Raw genomic sequence first — 19,261 nt, 5'->3', positions numbered from 1 at the left:
GGGGAATGGCGGGGGGATGGGGAGGGCGGAGGTATGCAGACAGCGAGTCAGAGTTTCCCCTTGAAAGCCTCAAAAGTGTCCACGTCCTCAAAAAGAATGGAACCAATTTAAGAAGCCAGCCCCGTGGCCACGTCCCTCCCCCCTTCGCTCCCTCCTCTGCGCCCCCGCAGTCTCCTCCCAGCTGTGGCTGCCCGGGCCCCCAGCCCCAGCCTTCCGATTGGTGGAGGCGCTTTTGGAGGCACCCTCGGGCCAGGGAAACTTTGGCCGTATAAATAGGGCAGATCCGGGCTTTATTATTTTAGCACCAAGGCGGCAGGAGGTTTCAGCTAAGTTGGAGGTACTGGCCACGACTGCATGCCTGCGCCCGCCAGGTGATACCTCCGCCGGTGACCCAGGGGCTCTGCGACACAAGGAGTCTGCATGTCTAAGTGGTAGACATGCTCAGCTTTGTGGATACGCGGACTTTGTTGCTGCTTGCAGTAACTTCGTGCCTAGCAACATGCCAATGTAAGTGCCTTCGGCTTGTTTGGGGCAGACGGGGGAGAAAGATTAGACGGGTGGTCACCCTGGTCTGAAAAAAGGAAACCTAAAGTCAATTCTAGGTCCAGCTTGGAGGGAAGGCTCCCTGTCATGTGGAGAAACGCAGGCATGGATGAGAAACGTGGAAATTATTTTAGAAATGAAAACAGAAGAGGCTCAATCCTCGCCAAAAGTTAGGGAACTTTTCTCTCAACTCGAAGTGAGTCTTAATTTGATCTGGATCCTCTGATCAGTAAGGCTCAAAGAGAGCAGAAAGTCTTTTTCCTAAGGGTGAGATATTGACAACTAACAGTCCCCATGGTTGCACTGGTGCCTACCTTGTAAAACTTGAGGCCTGCGTTAGAAAGCCCTTGAATTTACTAATATAGAACTCACTCCCTAAGGGCTTTGCTCTTCTGGGCGGTTTAAGGCTTGCCTGGATGATGTTGATAACTATGAGGCGCCCTCTGGAGGGAGGACGGTGAAAGCACAGGGGACCAGGCCTCACGCGAATGGAATCCCCATGAGAGACCGTACAGGTTTACACAGAGAGGTGACCTGCAGTTCTGATTGAAGCCATTCCCCGTAGCTAGTCAGTGTATCCTGGGAAGGAAAATGATGTTACTCGGAACGGATACAGTCTGAAGTGTAGAATTAGCTTCTCCATTTATTATCTGGTCATGGAAATGGTAACATTATTTAATTAAAATCTGTTCCGTCTTTCGTTGAGCCTGAAAGTTACCTCTTTATCATGTTCTCAATGACAATCAGACATTCTAAACACAGTAAGTTGGAAAATATCAACACGGATACGAAACTTAAGAGACCCGGGATTTTCCAATGACTTGTCCACTAATTTACCATGTGACCTCGGGCAAGTCCAACTGAGCCTTTTCTAAAATGCGGAATGCAGATTAGATGGACTCCGGGGCCACTTTCAGCCATATGTTTCATGACCAGACTTTTGCGTCAAGATAGACTGAAGAAAATCAGTCCGTTTTTGAAAATGGCTGCCTAATTACCAGACAAAGATACTGACTTAATAGGGTCTGAGGAGTGTCTGGCCACACCCAACACTCCAAAAAGTTTGCTCCACCCACATGCCACGGTGTCTACCATTGCATCATTGACGATGTATTTTTGTGTGTGTGTGTTTTCTCCCTTTGTCCACTTTTAGTTTACACACTGTGGATACTAAGGAGTAATTGTATAGAACAAATTCACATTACCAATTTTGTTTTTATGAGATCTGAGGATGGGGGAAAGTTGGCTCCTAAAGGAAAGATGAAAACAGACCTAGGGAAGTCTGAAGGTAGAAGAGGCAACTAACCTTCTGACCAACAGCCAACTGCAGTCTGGAATAAAAGTTACCAAACACACATTTCTTCAAAATGGCTCAGTCTGAGTAATTAAAAGGCAAATTTCCAAAATCATAAGGAGTTCCGTTAATCAAGCCTGGGCATAATTATTCTTCCTACTGATGGACACAATGAAGTAAACATATCATTTTCCTAATTTAAAAGTAATTCTCATAAATTACCCTTAAATATCAGTGCTGGATGTGGTCCACCCTCCCGAATTGTGACTATTGCAACAGATGTTCTCACTCCAAATGACACACTTCTTGGCCACCTAATTAAAGCAATTTTTAGGGGTGATTCATCTTGTTGCCAGCTTGGCCACCCTTATATCCTGTGTTAACCTATAATTTTTATACCGTAGGAGAGGAATTATGGCAAAGGGGGGGGGCTATTACTTGAGTGTGTTTTTCCCATTACTTCTCAAGATCTTTAATCCACAGTTTTTCCATTTATGCTGAGCAATTCCTTCTCAGGGACAAAAGTGATACATATTGGTAAAATGACCTTACCTAATTTAAGTGAACCAATTTAAAGCAAAATATCAGATGTCCAAATGGCTCCATTTTCATAGTGACTAATTTGCAAATTAGACCTTTTGAAAAAGGACATTAAGAACGGTATAAACTCAGTGAAGCACTAGGTAACTTTTATAAAAAAACAAAATATGTAGGTAACATAGTTCCCTAAATTTTCCCTTTTACAGATTTTTAAGTATCACAAACTGTCTAAACAATAAATTATTTCCTCATCAGCGTTCTGGTCTTACGTTCAGCGATCCACCTATGCAGTTTACCAACTTAATTACTACACATTAGAAATATCCTTCAGACACATTAATATTTCACAGCATTTATGAAATAGTAAATAATTAACAATTTAATTCAAAATATATTTACATATTAATATTGCAAACAAATCACCCTGCTGATCCCTGCCATACTTTTGACCTGCATAATTTCCAAGTCATTAGAATATTCTTAATAAAAAATACACTTGATCCTTTAATTAGGTGAGTTAATTTTATAACTAATATATCTGTTTGTTAATCACTACTGTTGATCAATGAAATGATACTAATGATTATTTCCCTCTTTTCTCTTTCCTCTACAGCTTTACAAGAGGTGAGTAAAATTATTTTTAGAATTTGTTTTTTTTAATACCGGGATGGCTTTGGCCACACTAATGCCTTCTCTGGGGAAGGAAGAGGAGGCTACACTGGTGTTGAACAACCTGGATTTCCAAGTAAATCATGAAGAGTTATGGTAGTCAAACTTTGCTGGCTGCCTGGAAGGTACCCACCCCAATTTCCAAAATGGGCGGTGCTATTGAATGAGACCACCCTGACAAGAACGCTCATAAGAAACAGAATAAATAATCCAGTGGAAGTTTGGGTTTTAAGCATCCGCTACTACAAAGCAGGAGACTTCGCAGAACTAGAGAATCTTGTTACTCCCTTGGAATCATTTGCAACAGTATTAGGAACAAATTCTTAGTTCATGAATTGACTTTGAGGCGTAATTTACAGATAAGTATGCATTTTGGTTCTGAACATGTTTTATTTAATTTATTGATAAAATTTGAAATCATACGTTGAAATATTGGAATAATGGTATGCACAATGTATATACTCTGTAGATATAGTTGTATACTACACAGAAATGAGAGCCATTTAAAAAAATATACAATTTTTCTCATAATTATTTCTTATTCTTTTCTAGGCAACTGCAAGGAAGGTAAGAGTCCAGTACTTTTCCATAATATCTGAAATGATAAGAAATAACTTCTAATTTAACTAAATTTATAGTAAACTACAGAAGGAAAATACTTTGTCAAGATTTTGCTCACATGGATATGCATTAGTTAAACCATAAAATAAAGTAGCTTTGATGTTTAAGATAACCAAGCTTTATTATCTTCCAGAATTATCTCTAATTACACTTATATCATACAAACTGGTGATTTACACACTAAAGGAAAAAAACTTGTTTTGATTCTGGAGATGGAATGAGTATTATATTAATTATAGGCAGTAAATGAAAGTTTATTTTATAGGGCTTTGACTGTATAAATATACTGTTAATGATGTAACAAAATGGTAATTTTATCCACAGAAATCATATTTCTAAAAATAGTAGTTATAATATTGGCCTAATGACTGGAGACTGCAGCCTCTAGTCTCCCAGTTGAAAAACATTACATGTAATTATAATAAAAACAATATACTTGCTTTCTATTGTATCATGCCATTTTTACAGCTATTTTCTAATAATATTGTGTTTAGATCAGTCTTACCGACTAATTATTGTCAAGAATGCTTGCTTGTTCAGTGGAAATTGCTTAGACATTTATTACTGTGCTGTTTGTATCTTCCTCGTAGGGCCCAGCTGGAGATAGAGGACCACGTGGAGAAAGGGTGTGTAATTTTTGAACTGTTAAAAAGCTTTGGGCCATATTTGAATAACTACAGGTTAGAAACTACAGGAAACTTGACAGTCTGTAAGAGTATTATGTATTCAGATATTTGCACCACCTTTTAGGCAGGTAATGTCCTACAGAAGAGGTGAATGAGCATTATCATATATAATCACTATTTTTTTTAGATCAAGATTATCTTTTTAGAAAGCAAAGCTATTATAAGCAGCCATATTCTTTGCATGGTCTGTCTTTGTTTTCAGCTGACCTGTCCAACTTATGCATATTGGAAATGTATCTACCTACCACCACAGTCCTCTCTTTGCACAGGTTTTGTTTGCTTTTCAAGTAAGATCTCTTACGTAGCCTGGGAATAGTAGTGAAACAGCAGTCAACAACATGTTTCTGTCTAAATTTGTAAATGTGCAATTTATCCATGGTATTCTTTGATCTCCCTGCTAGGCTTATTTGGCATGTATAACTACATTATATGACACTTTTGCCAATATATCAATACCTATATCTCGTATCTGTTGGGAAGTGCATTCTAAAATGTATTCCACTCAGTCTATTAGAGGTAGCATTATGTCAATAAATTACTGTAACAACATAGTATTAATGGTAGGAAATCTGCAGGATTTTCTACCTTGTGACTAAGTGACTTTATTAATTATCATATCAATTAATCTACCATTCATACATAATATACCAAAACAGTTGAATAAGTTTATCAGTCTGAAACTGACAATAAATATACAGAGTATATCACTGTGCACTATTTTCCATATGAAGTTTATAGAATTATAAATGGTAGCTATAATTTCCATCTTTATTTGAATCCTGGAACTCCATTATGAATTAATATTCAAAGGCTGAGCTATCCCTCTTCCAGAGGAACTAGTCTGTCTTGTGTCTTCTTTGTGTATCAGTCACTAAACCTCCTTCTAAAAAAGACCCATGTCATAAGTGAAGTTCAATTAGTGACAAATATGGCATATTAAATTTTCTTACCACTTGCACATTGACAGGTCTGGAACAACTGACCTTACCACGTGTATTCTTAGGTCTCCTTTTTATATGTATAGGTTTCTATGGGGGTCTGTCTACCTGTGACCTATTTCACTTTTTACAAAACAGGGTCCACCAGGCCCACCAGGCAGAGATGGTGACGATGGCATCCCAGGCCCTCCTGGTCCACCTGGTCCTCCTGGCCCCCCTGGTCTTGGCGGGGTAAGGTGTCTTAAGTACTGCTAACTTTCAGCGAACTTCAGTGTCTTATACCTCTTTTGAAAGAAGGCTCATTATGGAACTTATTTTTAGCAGTTAAGGGAGAGTCTGCTATTTGGATATTCATACATTTTATTTCATTTCTTTGGCTTCTTCATTCAAGAGTTTGCTTTGCCCGGTCTCTTTGTGAGCCCTTGTCAATTACAGGACTGGTCTTTGTGTTCACTGAAGGTAGCTGCAGCCCTCATGACTATTATTTAATTTGGGGATTTAATATCTTTCATCAGTAGGGCACAAATAAGAGGTGTTGCATTATTAAAGAGTTTGATTAGATTGAATTATAAGTGAAATCCCTGATCTTCAGCAATTTCACAAACATCCTACTCTTTTTATTCTCCTTGGCTTGGAGTCTGCTGAACCAACATTCAAAGTAGTTTTAGGTTTAATTTGCTTGAAACTAATTTGAGAAAAGTACATTTCCCTTTTTCATTAATATCTTCTTTTAGCTTTATGTCTTTAACAATGGTATGAGTGCCAAATGGCCTCACTGCAGGAAGGAAAACATATTTGCTTAATTGGTTAGCACTATGAATCAGAAGCTTGATTCTAATACCCAACTGTATGCCAGTAAAATAAGACCTTTCTCCCCCAAAAGATCTTATTATGATTGCTTATCTACTGAGTGCATTAAAAAGCACCTTCTTTAATAGATCTACTACTATAAGAGAGATCTTTAACAGTAAAGTTATTACTGTGAACTATTTTTTAAAAGTTTAATCTTCCAAGGGGCATTTTAATTTAATTTTCCTCTAAACTTGAAAACTCTTTATATCCTTTTTGAAACTCCAGCAAGAAAAAGGTCTCTTAGTCCCTTGTGTGTAGTTCTGGAGGAGCGGGCAACAGGTTCAAATGCGAAGGTGACCTCTTGGTCTCTGCTTAATTTGTCAGGAGTCTCCAGTGACTTAAAGTTTAGAAAGCTCCCCTTTCTCAGTGTTGAAGAGGGGAGAGGTGATTAGCAGGTTAGGAAAGGGTTTGAAAAAATAAGGTAGGGAAGCTTCCCACTTCAAACAAGGTGGGGACTCGATTTTACACTTGTGTTTTCTCCTGACTTTTTAGGAATTTAGCTCAATATGGAATTATAAACTGATAAGTAGATAAAAATATTGTTCCCTTTTAAACAACAACATAAAAATATTTACAAGTAGTATGAGAAAGTGAACTACAGAGCTGGTAATTTTAATATATATAATGTGTTTTTTTCCCCTCTAGAACTTTGCAGCTCAGTACGATCCTGGAAAAGGAGTTGGCCTTGGCCCTGGACCAATGGTATGCTTCTCTCTTTCTAATCTTAGTCAAAAAATTACTGAATAGAGAATTTGTTTTTATGTTAAAAATTTCACATTGCCATTTTCTTAACTACCTAGGTTAACACTCAATACTTAGATCAGATAAAAGCAGCAACTCCTTTTGTATTCAAATCTATAATAATCTAAGCCTAGATCTGGGGGTTGAATTTTCTCTACAAACATGTTTCCAATGTGTAAATAATCTCTGGACATAGTAACTATAACTTAGATATGCAAATTTAATTCAAAAGAATGATCACTCTGATTAAGTTTTTTATATCCTTTAACATTGCTCAGAATTTTAAGCAACCTTTAGAGACACAGAGCTCTAAAGTTCGATAAACGTGCTAGAAAGGAACAGCAAGTTCTAGTCCAGCCCATTTCTTAAAAAGGTTCTCTCTCTTTCTTTCTTTCTTTCTTTCTTTCTTTCTTTCTTTCTTTCTTTCTCTTTCCTTCCTTTCTTCCTTCCTTCCTTCTTTCCTTCCTTCTCTCTCTCTCTCTCTCTGTCTTTCTTTGAGTCAGGGCAGGGAAAAGCAGAAGGAGAGGGACAAGCAGATTCTTAACTGAGTAAGAGCCCAATGTGGGGCTCAATCCCAGGACCTTGAGATCATGACCTGAGCCAAAACCAAGAGTTGGAGGCTTAACCGACTGAGCCACCCAGGTGCCCCAGCCCATTTGTCCTAGAGAGTTGAAGCTCTTCCAGGGCCATGGAGGTGGTTAATGGCAAAACTAGGACTAGCCTCCAGGCAGGATGTCTGATAATCAACAACATCATGTCTCACATATCTAGCACTTGAATTAAACATCAGTTTATTCAACCAATATTTATCAGGTGCCTCCAGTGAGCCCCAAACTGTACTGTGCACTAGGGATGTAGCAGTGAATATGACAGAATCTCACCCTCCCTCAAGGAGTTAACAGGACTGGAAATGTTTCTTTTAATACCTTTTGATTAATACCTTTTTAGTCTATTAATTATAAATCCATATAGAAAAGAAAATGAGTATAATTTAGCATTCATATCACTCAGTGCAAATAGTTAGCAACATATCCTATAATTTGAGTAACATCCAGAAAAGTTCCCTATATGATTATGATGATGATGGTCTATCTTTAACAAGCAAGCCTTCCGACAAGCATTAATGAGATGTGTTAGAAAAAAAAAATATGAGCGTGCACAATATATACTAGTATGTATAAAATAAAGGGACACATTGCTGGAACTAAAAATATTAAGTTGATTAAACACTACAGTTTAACGTTAACATGGTCTCTAGAGTACAGATTTTACCTGGACAATGTATTCAGTGCTCTATCTTCAAAAGAAGATGTTCGGCTGGACCTAATGGTCCGCCATAAGCTAATACACCATAAGGGCAAGATAATATTTTCTGTAAATTAAAACTCTCACTTGAGAAGTAATGTGCTTTTAATTGATGATTTCCAATTTCCTGATTTTTCCTGGTAATTTAAAACATCCATATCTGAAATGAAGAAGTAGAGATTTTCTTTGGCTTTGTTTATATTGGATATTAGAAATTAGCCATTTCAGCTAATGCTGAACATTAGTCAGCTTTAAGGCAGTACATATGTCTCAAGAAGAAGCTAAAGGGGGGGGGGAAACAGTAAAACACTGATAAAATAGCCTACATAAGCCTAGAAAATTAATATGGATTTCAGATTCCCTTGACTTTGGAACATTCTCTGGGGGGCATAAAACAGAGTGTTTTACTTTTAAATATCAGTGAAATATAATTTAAGCTTGCACCATCCACACACAGTCACAGACATGTGTAATCAACAGATATGTGGCTCACAAATAAGAAAGATAGGCAGCAATAAAGTATTAAAATAATTTTCCATGTTGGAAAATCAATAACTATAAAACCCCACAGGGTTCTTCTCTGAATTAATGAGTAATCATCGTCCGTCTCACAGCCTCCACAAAATAAACTGCCTGTTATGTAAATGAAATTGTTGCAAATATGCGGAAAAATGAATAAATATAATTAAAAATTCATGGTGTCAAAGAAAATTATTTTAAATGTATACCTAAAAAATTATTTTGATTGAAAAGTGACAGTTTCTTTTAATGTGGAAGCAATTTCTAAAACCAAATAATTCTTATAATTAAGATGAGGTGGTTTTTAATAAAATCCGTATTATTTCACTCTAGGCATTAATACCGTGGGGCAGACTTGCCTGCAGAGTCCCCACGGTTGGTGTGTCATGAACCAATTACCCTGGACTTGCCTATGCAATATTTTCAGCATGAAGGAGCTGGCCCCTACAGGAGCGATTGCACAGGCATTGATTACTGCAAAGGGGGGTGGAGAATGTGGATTGAACTCGCACTCTACTGGTGTGGGACAGGAGGAAGAACAAAAGGAGGAACAGTCTGCCGTGGTTGTGGGCCACATTTCCAATAATAATATTAGAACCTTCCAGGAGGATGTTTCAATAATGCTTTATTTTTCCTTCACCCCTCACTACATCTGCTTTTGTCTGACATTTTATCAGTCCCCAACAGCCCTAAAAGGAGATCTAAGCTTATATAACAAACCTCCCTCTAATCATTAAGAAGGACTTGCGATCCTTTTCAATTTATGCCCCTTGTGGCAATAAAAATATCACTTTCTTAGCTAAATATGACATGGGGAGATGACCTATCTGTGATCGAGGGAATCCAAATGGAAATGCTTCGTCTGCTGCATGGAAGGCGGTTGTCTATTCCATACTGTGAAAAGACGGATCCACTTCATTGCATTAGAACAATCTCGATCTGCCTAGTTGTCTGCAACTTTAAGAAACCTGTGGCCTCTGAGCCAATTGGGTTCTGCTGATTTGGGTTAGGAGAAAAGGCGGAAGTAAAAACAGAGAAATAGTGGAGGAAACGTTGGTCTGAAAGCCTCCTTGGCAGAAACAAAATCTATGAAATAAAACCAGGATAATTCTGTTTGTCTGTCCATCACAAAAATGTCTGTGGCACTACTATGCCAGTCCTCTCTAACTCAAACCAACACCGTAATAACTTCTCAGTGCTAAGACTTGTCCTCTTCCCAGGGTTTGATGGGACCTCGAGGGCCACCTGGTGCGTCTGGAGCTCCTGTAAGTACCGGCAGCTTATAATCTCTCTTACGGAAAAAGCCAGAATTAAAGGAGGGTGTGGAGTATGACGTACTGTTTTCTTTTAGGGCCCTCAAGGTTTCCAAGGACCTGCTGGTGAGCCTGGTGAACCTGGTCAAACTGTGAGTACATTTTCGCCCGTTCTGGTAGATTTTGTCTTCAAGATGTTTATTAATGTAATCTTAACAAAATGATTGGTCTCCTGTTTTCTCAGGGTCCTGCGGGTGCTCGTGGTCCACCTGGGCCTCCTGGCAAGGCTGGGGAGGATGTGAGTATTTACTCATAAGCGTTTCCAAAATGCCATTTAAACACTCCTGCCTCGACAAGAATTTCTGGATTCAAATGAAGTATTCTGCCAAAAGCTGAATATGCCCGACATAACTCTCCCCATATGGAAGATGTTATTTTAATGAAACCTTAATTTGTTTGTATTTAAGGAAATTAGTTGTTAATTAAATATATATTTGGATCCACATTTTTCTAGAATGCCTTTTTCCCCCATTTTAAAAACCAAAATGTTCCGACTTTCATCTGATGGCTTAGCAAGAAAAGGCTGACCCTACGATGCTTTCATGTTTTAGGGTCACCCTGGAAAACCTGGACGACCTGGTGAGAGAGGAGTTGTTGGACCACAGGTAAGCTTTATCCTGGTGTCTCCAGTCACCAGTGGTGTCTCCCGTGCGAGACGGTTGGTAAAACTGGGATCAGTCTAAATGGCCACCTAGATGTTTGAACACGTGCCACTCACTGGAGGTTTCTGACGAATCAAGGAGCCTTGTTAAGAATGCATACAGTTTTTGTTAATGCCAGGAATGTTGTTTTAACGGCAGAAAGCGTGCTGTAAACTACATCATGTTTTGTACAAATACCCTAGTCTTACTCAAATGAGAGCAAGTGAATTTGCTGCTCTGTGCTTAAAAATATCCCAGTCTTTGATTCCAAACTTGAACTTCAATGAGAAGAAACACTTTGGAGGGAAGAAATCATTGTTTTCTAATTTAAAACAAAAACATTATTTTTCTTCTGTGTTTCTTTTTAAGGGTGCTCGTGGTTTCCCTGGGACTCCTGGACTTCCTGGCTTCAAAGGCATTCGGGTGAGCACATTCTCTACCCAGAGGAGAGTAAATGCTTTTAGGAAAAGCCTCAACTATATTTAAACTTCTGGCTGACACATACTTCCAAATTCCTGGAATTCGCCAGAGTAAAGACGGTTAGAGAAGAGTTTAGATGGCTGAAAAGTTCAGTGGGGTGTACTTCTCTCAGTGCGTTCCTGGCTTCTTCCAAGAAACGAGGATCCCTACGGGGAAAATTGTATAAAAGGCGTATGACTTTAAGAGGTACTTAAAACCATCTGAAAATCGTAAACTTATTAAAGAGGGAAAAGCTGTGAGAGAGCATCTAGTTCTATTTCCCTCCCTTGCAAGTGCAGGGAGGTTTAGTGACTTACCTGGGGCAATGGAGCCAGTTTGCCAGGCACCGACCCTCCATTGCTCTGAAGCGGTCATCACCCAGGAGGTCAGAATTGGACCAAGCACTATACTGGAACGGCATTTTAATAATAAGGGTTTGCATTTCAGGGACACAATGGTTTGGATGGATTGAAGGGACAGCCCGGTGCTCCAGGTGTGAAGGTAAATACTAAATCAGAAGCATTGTTTTTAAAACAATTGACTGTAATTTCCCATGACCATCAGAAAGGATATTTTTAGTGAACACTACTCCTGTTCCAAAGACTATCTTATTTCCTCTTCAATACTTTGGAGCCCTCAATGGTGAGGATATGGGATTCTGTGACAAAAGGCCAATTATTAATACTATTTATTTAATTCAATAGCTGTTAAACAGTTGAGATAAAGATAATGTTAATAGTTTCTTCCTTCAGTTCCTATCCTCCTACAATTTCAGCCGATCTCTGCAGCCAAAATAAAAGTAAATAAGCATATAATCAGATATTAGAATGCTATGTTATTTTAAACTGTAAATTCTCCTTTGCTATGCACTAATTAGATAGGTACATTCATGTCACAATACACTTTTCAACCTCTTTCCTGTGATTTATCTGTGCACACTCAAAAAATTTTTAATTAGGTAATTAAAGTCTCAGAAGTGTGTTATCTCTTGGCTAGGCTCTTCTCTGACAGCGTTTTCAACTATAAAATGTTCTCTCTCCTATTAAGGAGATAATGTGATATTAAAGTGAATACCAACGTAATTACAAATTAATGAGTAACGAATACTAGCGGGACCAGAAATGAACATGAATATGGAGAATCTGTTCTGACTTTCCAGCTACCACACCAACGGCTAAGGTCAAACTCATTCTCCCTAGAGCCTAATGTAGTAGCTCAGACTACTAGTCCCAGCAGCAGAAAATGTTAGAGCCGAAAGGAGCTTTGGAGACCCCTCACTTTGCAGATGAGGGAAACTGAGGCTCAGAAAGAATGAGTGACTTGTCCAGAGTCACACATCTAGTAGTTAGGAGGGCAGAGGCTAGCATTTCTGGCTCTCAAAGAACAGGCTTTGGGCTTATTCCCAAGGAATACACTTTACATAGAAGCCTAGAAATGAAGGGTTCATAAAGGGTCTCTCAAATTTGTTTCTTCCAGATCTTAATCTGATTACTTAGAAGCAAAGTTCCTTTATGTGTGCCACTTTATTAAATTACTGCTCCCCCTCCCCCGCCACCACCATGGTTTTTATTCAAGATAAGAATTTAGGTTGGAAATAAATATGACAGCTCTAAAAAATATTACAAAGCTTTAAATTTCCATGCATATTTTACAAAAATGAAAATACTGTGTTAAAATACCTTTAAAGAGGGAAAATATAGTTCTATTGAAAGCAGTTTATCCTCTGCCATCTCTTTTTATGATATCATTCCTGATACATAAGCCGAGTCAAAATGATATCCAAAATCTAAAGGGAAATATTAGAGCTGGGGTACATAACACTCAAATGACCACATCTCCCTAGTACTGTGATATTTGCTATTATCTATATTAAAAACTCATATCTTATAATTTAAAAAATGTATGTTATTGGCATAATTGAGAAAGTCTATCTGTGTAAGAAATGTTACAAAATACATAAATGGTTCAAATTAAAATAATAGGGTAAAAATGACCCAATCAGAAAAAAAAATAATTGATACCTATTATGAACACAAACTTAATCCTTCTTTTCCACATAGGGTGAACCTGGTGCCCCTGGTGAAAATGGAACTCCAGGTCAAACAGTAAGTATCGATGACTTGATTGTAAATCTAAATGTGTACCCTCTTTGCGAGCTGGAACTTCTTTCATGTTTTTGCTAATTACCATTTCCCTTGGCATCGTACTCTTTGATATTTTTCTAATAACCTTCTGCATACTTAATTGAAATCCATTACCTTTTAGTTGGAATTAGAACAAGACCTATTTATTTCTAGTGGATTCTTGCACATGTTGGAAATTGGACAAAGCAAATGATGCCTGTGACATTTTTAAGATTAGCATTCTGGATTTCATTGAAAATATTTCTGCTTCTAGGGAGCCCGTGGGCTTCCTGGTGAGAGAGGACGCGTTGGTGCCCCTGGTCCAGCTGTGAGTGCTTCTGTTTTTGTCCCTTATCCTTTTAAAAATTCTTCTAATGACTGCCACTTAACTTTCCTCTTGACTTTGTCTCCTTATTTTCTTCATAGGGTGCCCGTGGAAGTGATGGAAGTGTGGGTCCCGTGGGTCCTGCTGTAAGTTTTAATGCTGAAGAATTCGGAAGGGCTTGAGAGGGTAGGGTGGGAACTATCTTCTTTATTAATTTATAAAGAGAACACCATTTTAGACACCTTACCAAGTGTTCTATGTGGTCTCTTGAAGGTTCTATTTGTAAGTACTACTATCCCTAGGGTTTTTCATTGCTACCTAAGGTAAAATCTACCTCACCTTGGATCCCCTTTGGCATTAATGGCAACAGACAAGCTGTCAGTTTTCTCTTTGCCAATATTAAGTAAGATCAAGCCACTCTAAGGCACTTCAATCTTCTGGTCTTGTCGTGTTGTTAATTTGCTGGGAGGAAGTTTCTTACCACATTCTACTTTGATTTCAGGGTCCCATTGGGTCTGCCGGCCCTCCAGGCTTCCCAGGTGCTCCTGGCCCCAAGGTAAAAATACTGCCAACCACTGATCAACTTCTTATTGTGAAGGGAAAGATAGGCCTTGTGTTTGCAGATAGACAATTATAGAACAGGAAACTTAACGAGTCCCCCTTTCAAAATGGATGTAGAATGACCTGTTTTCTCACTCCAAGCTTGAGATGGATCATGTCTCTGTACTTGAGCCCAAGCACATAGATACAGAAGCCAACAAAGAAATTTATTTTACGGGACCCCTCTGGGATATACTCCCAAACTAGTGAGGACCTACTAGCTGAGAACCGGAGTCTCTATCTCAGAGAGACAGAGGTAGGTAAAGATGGTAATAGCCAAGGTGGCAGAACGAGGCCAGAAAAATAGGAACCCAAATCCAAATCTGTGGTACCAAACCAGGTGAGGGACGTGATTGCAGTTCTGAAGAAAGTTCATGGAACTCGATGTCCTAGTGGTTTCATTATTTGCAGACCAATGCCTCAGTGTCTTTCCCTCTTTAGGGTGAACTCGGACCTGTTGGTAACCCTGGTCCTGCTGGTCCTGCGGGTCCCCGTGGTGAAGTGGGTCTTCCAGGTGTCTCCGGCCCCGTTGGGCCTCCTGTAAGTAGCCACTGCCATTAACCTCATGGAGTGGAAGCAGGCACAGAGAGTGAAGGTGGGCTCGAAGAAGGACAGACACGCTCCTGTTAACTGATCGCCTTCTCCCTTCTTTTTCCTCACAGGGTAACCCTGGAGCCAATGGCCTGACTGGTGCTAAGGGTGCTGCTGTGAGTATCTGGCTCTGCTTTCAGAGGCACTTGAGTGAGCGCCACCTCGTCTGCCAGTCGCCCTGTGACCCACCACGCCGCATTTTCTTCACAGGGCCTGCCCGGTGTTGCCGGGGCTCCCGGCCTCCCTGGGCCCCGTGGAATTCCCGGTCCTGTTGGTGCTGCTGGTGCTACCGGTGCCAGAGGACTCGTCGTAAGTGGTCACAGCCACAGCTCTCATCATCCTGAAATGCCAGCTTGGCTGTCATTTTGTCACCATCTAGACTTCCTCTTGTGATTTTAGCATTTTCATTTTTTCTTTCCTGAGCATTTTTATTTTGTATGTCTTCTATGAGCACGTGTACATGTCTGTTCTCTTTATGAGTGTGTGTCTCTCTATCTCTCTCTCTCACACGCACACGCACACACCCCTCCTGCTATCCTAGAGCACTCCCCAAAGGTCAGTGAGGTACATTTCTATATCACTCTTGTCCTTTCAACGAAGCTAGTTCCCTGTCAGCTGTTTGAATATGAACATGGGCACACCTTTCTTACAGAACTTGAACTTCTCTTTATCTTGATCCATAATTATTCTAAGATGCTGATCCATAAATATTCTAAGATGTTTGTCTGTGAGAGAGTTGTGACACATGTCTGTCCTTTGACCACCATTTTGTATTGAACCCTAGGGTGAGCCTGGTCCAGCTGGTTCCAAAGGAGAGAGTGGCAACAAGGGTGAGCCCGTAAGTAGTTATGTGATCACAGTTTTATGCATTTATTACTTATTCAATCCAAAAAGTCATACTTTTACTTTTTTTAAAAAGTGATTACTTTGTCTGATTTGACATAAAAATGATTTTTCCTGTTCACTTCTCTTTTGCTTTTTTTCCCAAAAACAGGGCTCTGTTGGGCCCCAAGGTCCTCCTGGTCCCAGTGGTGAAGAAGGAAAGAGAGGCCCCAATGGTGAAGCCGGATCTGCTGGCCCCTCTGGACCTCCTGGGCTGAGAGTAGGTTCCAAATGCTCTTGACACCCTGACACACCAGAGTGATCTGATGACACCCTTTCATTGGGAGTTGGTCGGAATCCACTGAGTGCATTTTCTAGACGAAGGGAGCATCTGCTTTCCATCTGCTTTATTAAATCAGTGACTCTCAATTTGGTCTGGAAACAATGTTGACCTACTTTTGTAGAATGCTTCCTCCACACATTCCTTTGGGGTTTGGGTGAAGTTTTTTGGCTTGGTTTTTTTGTTTGTATCTCTCCCTTCAGGGCATCAAGATTTCTTGCACACAAGCCATGTTTCAGTAAACACTGCCCTATTGGATTCAAGGGTTTTTCCCAATCCTTCCTGTTTCCTGTACTTTCTTACAGGGAAGTCCTGGTTCTCGTGGTCTTCCTGGAGCTGATGGCAGAGCTGGCGTCATGGTAAGCTGTCCATTACTCACTCCCGGGGAGGGAATGTGATGCTTCTCTGGTGGGTCTGTCATTCGCTTTAGCATCTTGCCCTCTCCCTCCTGTTAAATAGGGCCCTCCCGGCCCTCGTGGTGCAACCGGCCCTGCTGGTGTCCGAGGTCCCAACGGAGATTCTGGTCGCCCTGGAGAGCCTGGCCTCATGGGACCCCGAGTAAGTTTCAGATTGATTCGGAGCAAGTCACACCTGGCACCGTTTCCTTTTCGAAAGGGATGATTAATATTTGAAGAAATTAAAAAAAATCATCTGAAGTAAATCTGTTAGTAGATTTGCTGATGGTTGCCTTTTTAATTTAACTTTATCAAAGCCCAGAGATATTTTTATAAATTTGGTTACTTCATAAATTTCTTATTTACTACTTGATCCAATGGCTGTGAGGTTTTTGGAAGAATAGATTTATTTTAATATATCCAAATTAGGTTGATTCTCCTATCAGCATGAATCTTTTATCTCAATTTGTGAGTTTTATATAAGGTGTCCATGAAATGTATTAGGACTATACATTCTCAGTGTATTAGATTCATAAGTGAAATCATTTTTCCAGCAATCACAAAGTGCTTTAATGTATTCAGCATCACACTAGCTGTGGAGAAATGACCTTTAGATTCGTAGACACTCTAATCCATAGCAATAGAGTGATTTTTTTTGCCTCCATTATCTCTTATGGGTGAATATCATCTGTAATTGTACCATAAACAAGTAATAAAGACACCAAATATAGCAATAAAAAATCCACTTTGAAAATTGCTTACTAAAAGTATTTGTTTTTCTATTATGAGGTAAATAACAGGATACATTTTGCCCCTATAGTATGTTGCTTCACAGTTTTTTGAGGTATCCATAAATGAATCAGTTGCACTAAACTCCAATGAAAGGAAAAGCATAAAAAATAGAAGAAAGATTTCAGAGCTCTTTTCATACCTTCCAGCTAGTGGCTAATACCCCTAATGATTTACCCTAGGCAACAAACAGATAGTCGGAGGGGGGGAGTGCTTTTGTGAGATTTTAATAAATTGGAGCCTCGAGTATGTGCGTTAAAGTGCCAACATGAAAGCATCCTCCTTTATTTTATAGGGTTTTCCTGGTGCCCCTGGAAATGTTGGCCCAGCTGGTAAAGAAGGTCCCATGGTAAGAACTGCTCATTTTCCATTATATTTTCAAGGACACTTATTGCACCCTTATCAAGTCTATTCTGTGGCTTATTTATACATGAACACACTGAAGATAAATATCAGCCACATACATCATCTGGGAACGCAAAGTAATAGATTGTAATTATGGAGTCGGAGTGAACGCAGGACTGGAAGGAGGGAAGGAAAAAGAAAAGCATGGCAGGGAAAATTGAAGAGGGTGACGAGGGTACGGAAAGGGAGGGGAAGGAGGGAATTGGGTACCTATGAGATTGACTTGGCTGTGTGTGTACAGACATCCTATTTAGAAAAGGAAAATGGATTCATAATTTATTGACACTTTATACCGGCAAGCTCTATGCGTTCAGAAAATGATTCTGTTTCATCCTATGGCAGCATCACAGGCTTGAGGTCGGGAGACCCGGGTCGATGCTGAGTGAACTCTAAGTAAACTCTGGTTTTAGGGCCTCCCTGGTATTGACGGCAGGCCTGGACCGATTGGCCCAGCTGGAGCAAGAGGAGAGCCTGGCAACATCGGATTCCCTGGACCCAAAGGCCCCAGTGTAAGAACACCACACCCTCTTCTCCCTTGGCCCTTCTGTGCCACCTTTCACCAAAACTCCGTTGCTCTGCAGCCCTCAGTCCACTCTGCCTCGGGGCGGGGGGGGGGCGGGGTCCCTTTCAACACAAGAACACTGCAAGCCCCTTAGCACAGTAACGCCTGGTCTCCAGGATATCATCGCACAGCTGGTGGAAATCCGTCTCTGGAGTCTGCGCCCCTGCAGACACCCCTGTATCTCATTGTACTTGGAGTTGCAAGATGATGGAGCGTGCCTTAGCTGAAGGAATTCAAAGACTAGGAACTGTAAAAAAAGAAAAGCAAGCAAGAAATGAACATTTCAAAATTGTCATGGTTAAGTTGACATTAAGTGTGTACTTTTTTTTAATGTTTATCCTAGGGTGAACCTGGCAAAGCTGGTGAGAAAGGTCATGCTGGTCTTGCTGGTGCTCGGGTAGGTGCTGACTTCGAGTATCTGCCCACGGAGTATTCACTTAGGAAACACACATCCTTTGAGGCCATCTGATAAAGTTCTGTCATTTTCTTTTCAAAATGGCATCCCCAAAGATCCTTTTACTGTCACAAAATGTGTTTTTTCTTTTTCAACCACACTTACAAGGTAGTGGAGCTCTAACAAATCCATGTGTATTAGGTCAAAATTATTTATGGGTGCATTTGATTTTTATTTAATTTATTCTATGATTAAAAAGCTATGCATATGTGAGTAGCACTCTCCGGACTTCATAAATTGCCCTCTGTCGATGGACTCCCCACAAGCCATACCAAAAGTTGGTATTTGGACAGGGGACCCACAGTGAGTCATGCTAAGGTGATACGCGTTGAGAAAGTAACGCATGAAGCTTCGAGCCTTCTTAAACTGTTTGACTCACAGGTAACGCTGAGCCTTTCTGTGAAATATTGTAGGGTGCTCCAGGTCCTGATGGAAATAATGGTGCTCAGGGGCCTCCTGGACCACAAGTGAGTATTTCTCCCCTTCTTGTCCTTTGCTGCCCTGAATGAATCTAGTCCTGCCAAATGACGATCTCTTTTTTCCAGTCCAACAGTTGTCAGGTAGACCGCAATGGTGGCATACATCTCTACTTACGCTGTCTTTACTGTTACTTTCAGGGCGTCCAAGGTGGAAAAGGCGAACAGGGTCCTGCTGGTCCTCCAGGCTTCCAGGTAAATCAACTGAAACCTACAGAATACTGACTTTGGTCAGCCTAGCCGGCTATAAATCACCAT

At 40.1% G+C, this 19,261-nt stretch overlaps 1 protein-coding gene across 1 annotated transcript in view; it reads left to right on the top strand.

Moving 5' to 3' along the window:
• The first annotated feature begins 324 nt into the window (after positions 1-324).
• Positions 325-19,261, top strand: part of COL1A2 (collagen type I alpha 2 chain) — a 34,968-nt gene continuing 16,031 nt past the window's right edge. Inside the window, exons 1-28 of the mRNA XM_008686254.2 lie at positions 325-507; positions 2,991-3,001; positions 3,599-3,613; positions 4,258-4,293; positions 5,430-5,522; positions 6,789-6,845; positions 9,929-9,973; positions 10,060-10,113; positions 10,206-10,259; positions 10,573-10,626; positions 11,032-11,085; positions 11,569-11,622; positions 13,182-13,226; positions 13,519-13,572; positions 13,671-13,715; positions 14,072-14,125; positions 14,611-14,709; positions 14,832-14,876; positions 14,971-15,069; positions 15,545-15,598; positions 15,755-15,862; positions 16,228-16,281; positions 16,382-16,480; positions 17,402-17,455; positions 17,922-18,020; positions 18,417-18,470; positions 18,941-18,994; positions 19,145-19,198. Of these exons, the coding sequence (XP_008684476.1) occupies positions 438-507; positions 2,991-3,001; positions 3,599-3,613; positions 4,258-4,293; positions 5,430-5,522; positions 6,789-6,845; positions 9,929-9,973; positions 10,060-10,113; positions 10,206-10,259; positions 10,573-10,626; positions 11,032-11,085; positions 11,569-11,622; positions 13,182-13,226; positions 13,519-13,572; positions 13,671-13,715; positions 14,072-14,125; positions 14,611-14,709; positions 14,832-14,876; positions 14,971-15,069; positions 15,545-15,598; positions 15,755-15,862; positions 16,228-16,281; positions 16,382-16,480; positions 17,402-17,455; positions 17,922-18,020; positions 18,417-18,470; positions 18,941-18,994; positions 19,145-19,198 (1,668 nt within the window). The 5' untranslated portion in view covers positions 325-437. The remainder of the gene's footprint in view (positions 508-2,990; positions 3,002-3,598; positions 3,614-4,257; positions 4,294-5,429; positions 5,523-6,788; positions 6,846-9,928; positions 9,974-10,059; positions 10,114-10,205; positions 10,260-10,572; positions 10,627-11,031; positions 11,086-11,568; positions 11,623-13,181; positions 13,227-13,518; positions 13,573-13,670; positions 13,716-14,071; positions 14,126-14,610; positions 14,710-14,831; positions 14,877-14,970; positions 15,070-15,544; positions 15,599-15,754; positions 15,863-16,227; positions 16,282-16,381; positions 16,481-17,401; positions 17,456-17,921; positions 18,021-18,416; positions 18,471-18,940; positions 18,995-19,144; positions 19,199-19,261) is intronic.

This window comes from Ursus maritimus, unplaced genomic scaffold (genome assembly GCF_017311325.1).
Source record: "Ursus maritimus isolate PB19 unplaced genomic scaffold, ASM1731132v1 scaffold_3, whole genome shotgun sequence".
Taxonomy (NCBI): domain Eukaryota; kingdom Metazoa; phylum Chordata; class Mammalia; order Carnivora; family Ursidae; genus Ursus; species Ursus maritimus.
Note: the sequence above shows the minus strand (reverse complement) of the source record. Positions and strands in the feature narration are given on the sequence as shown.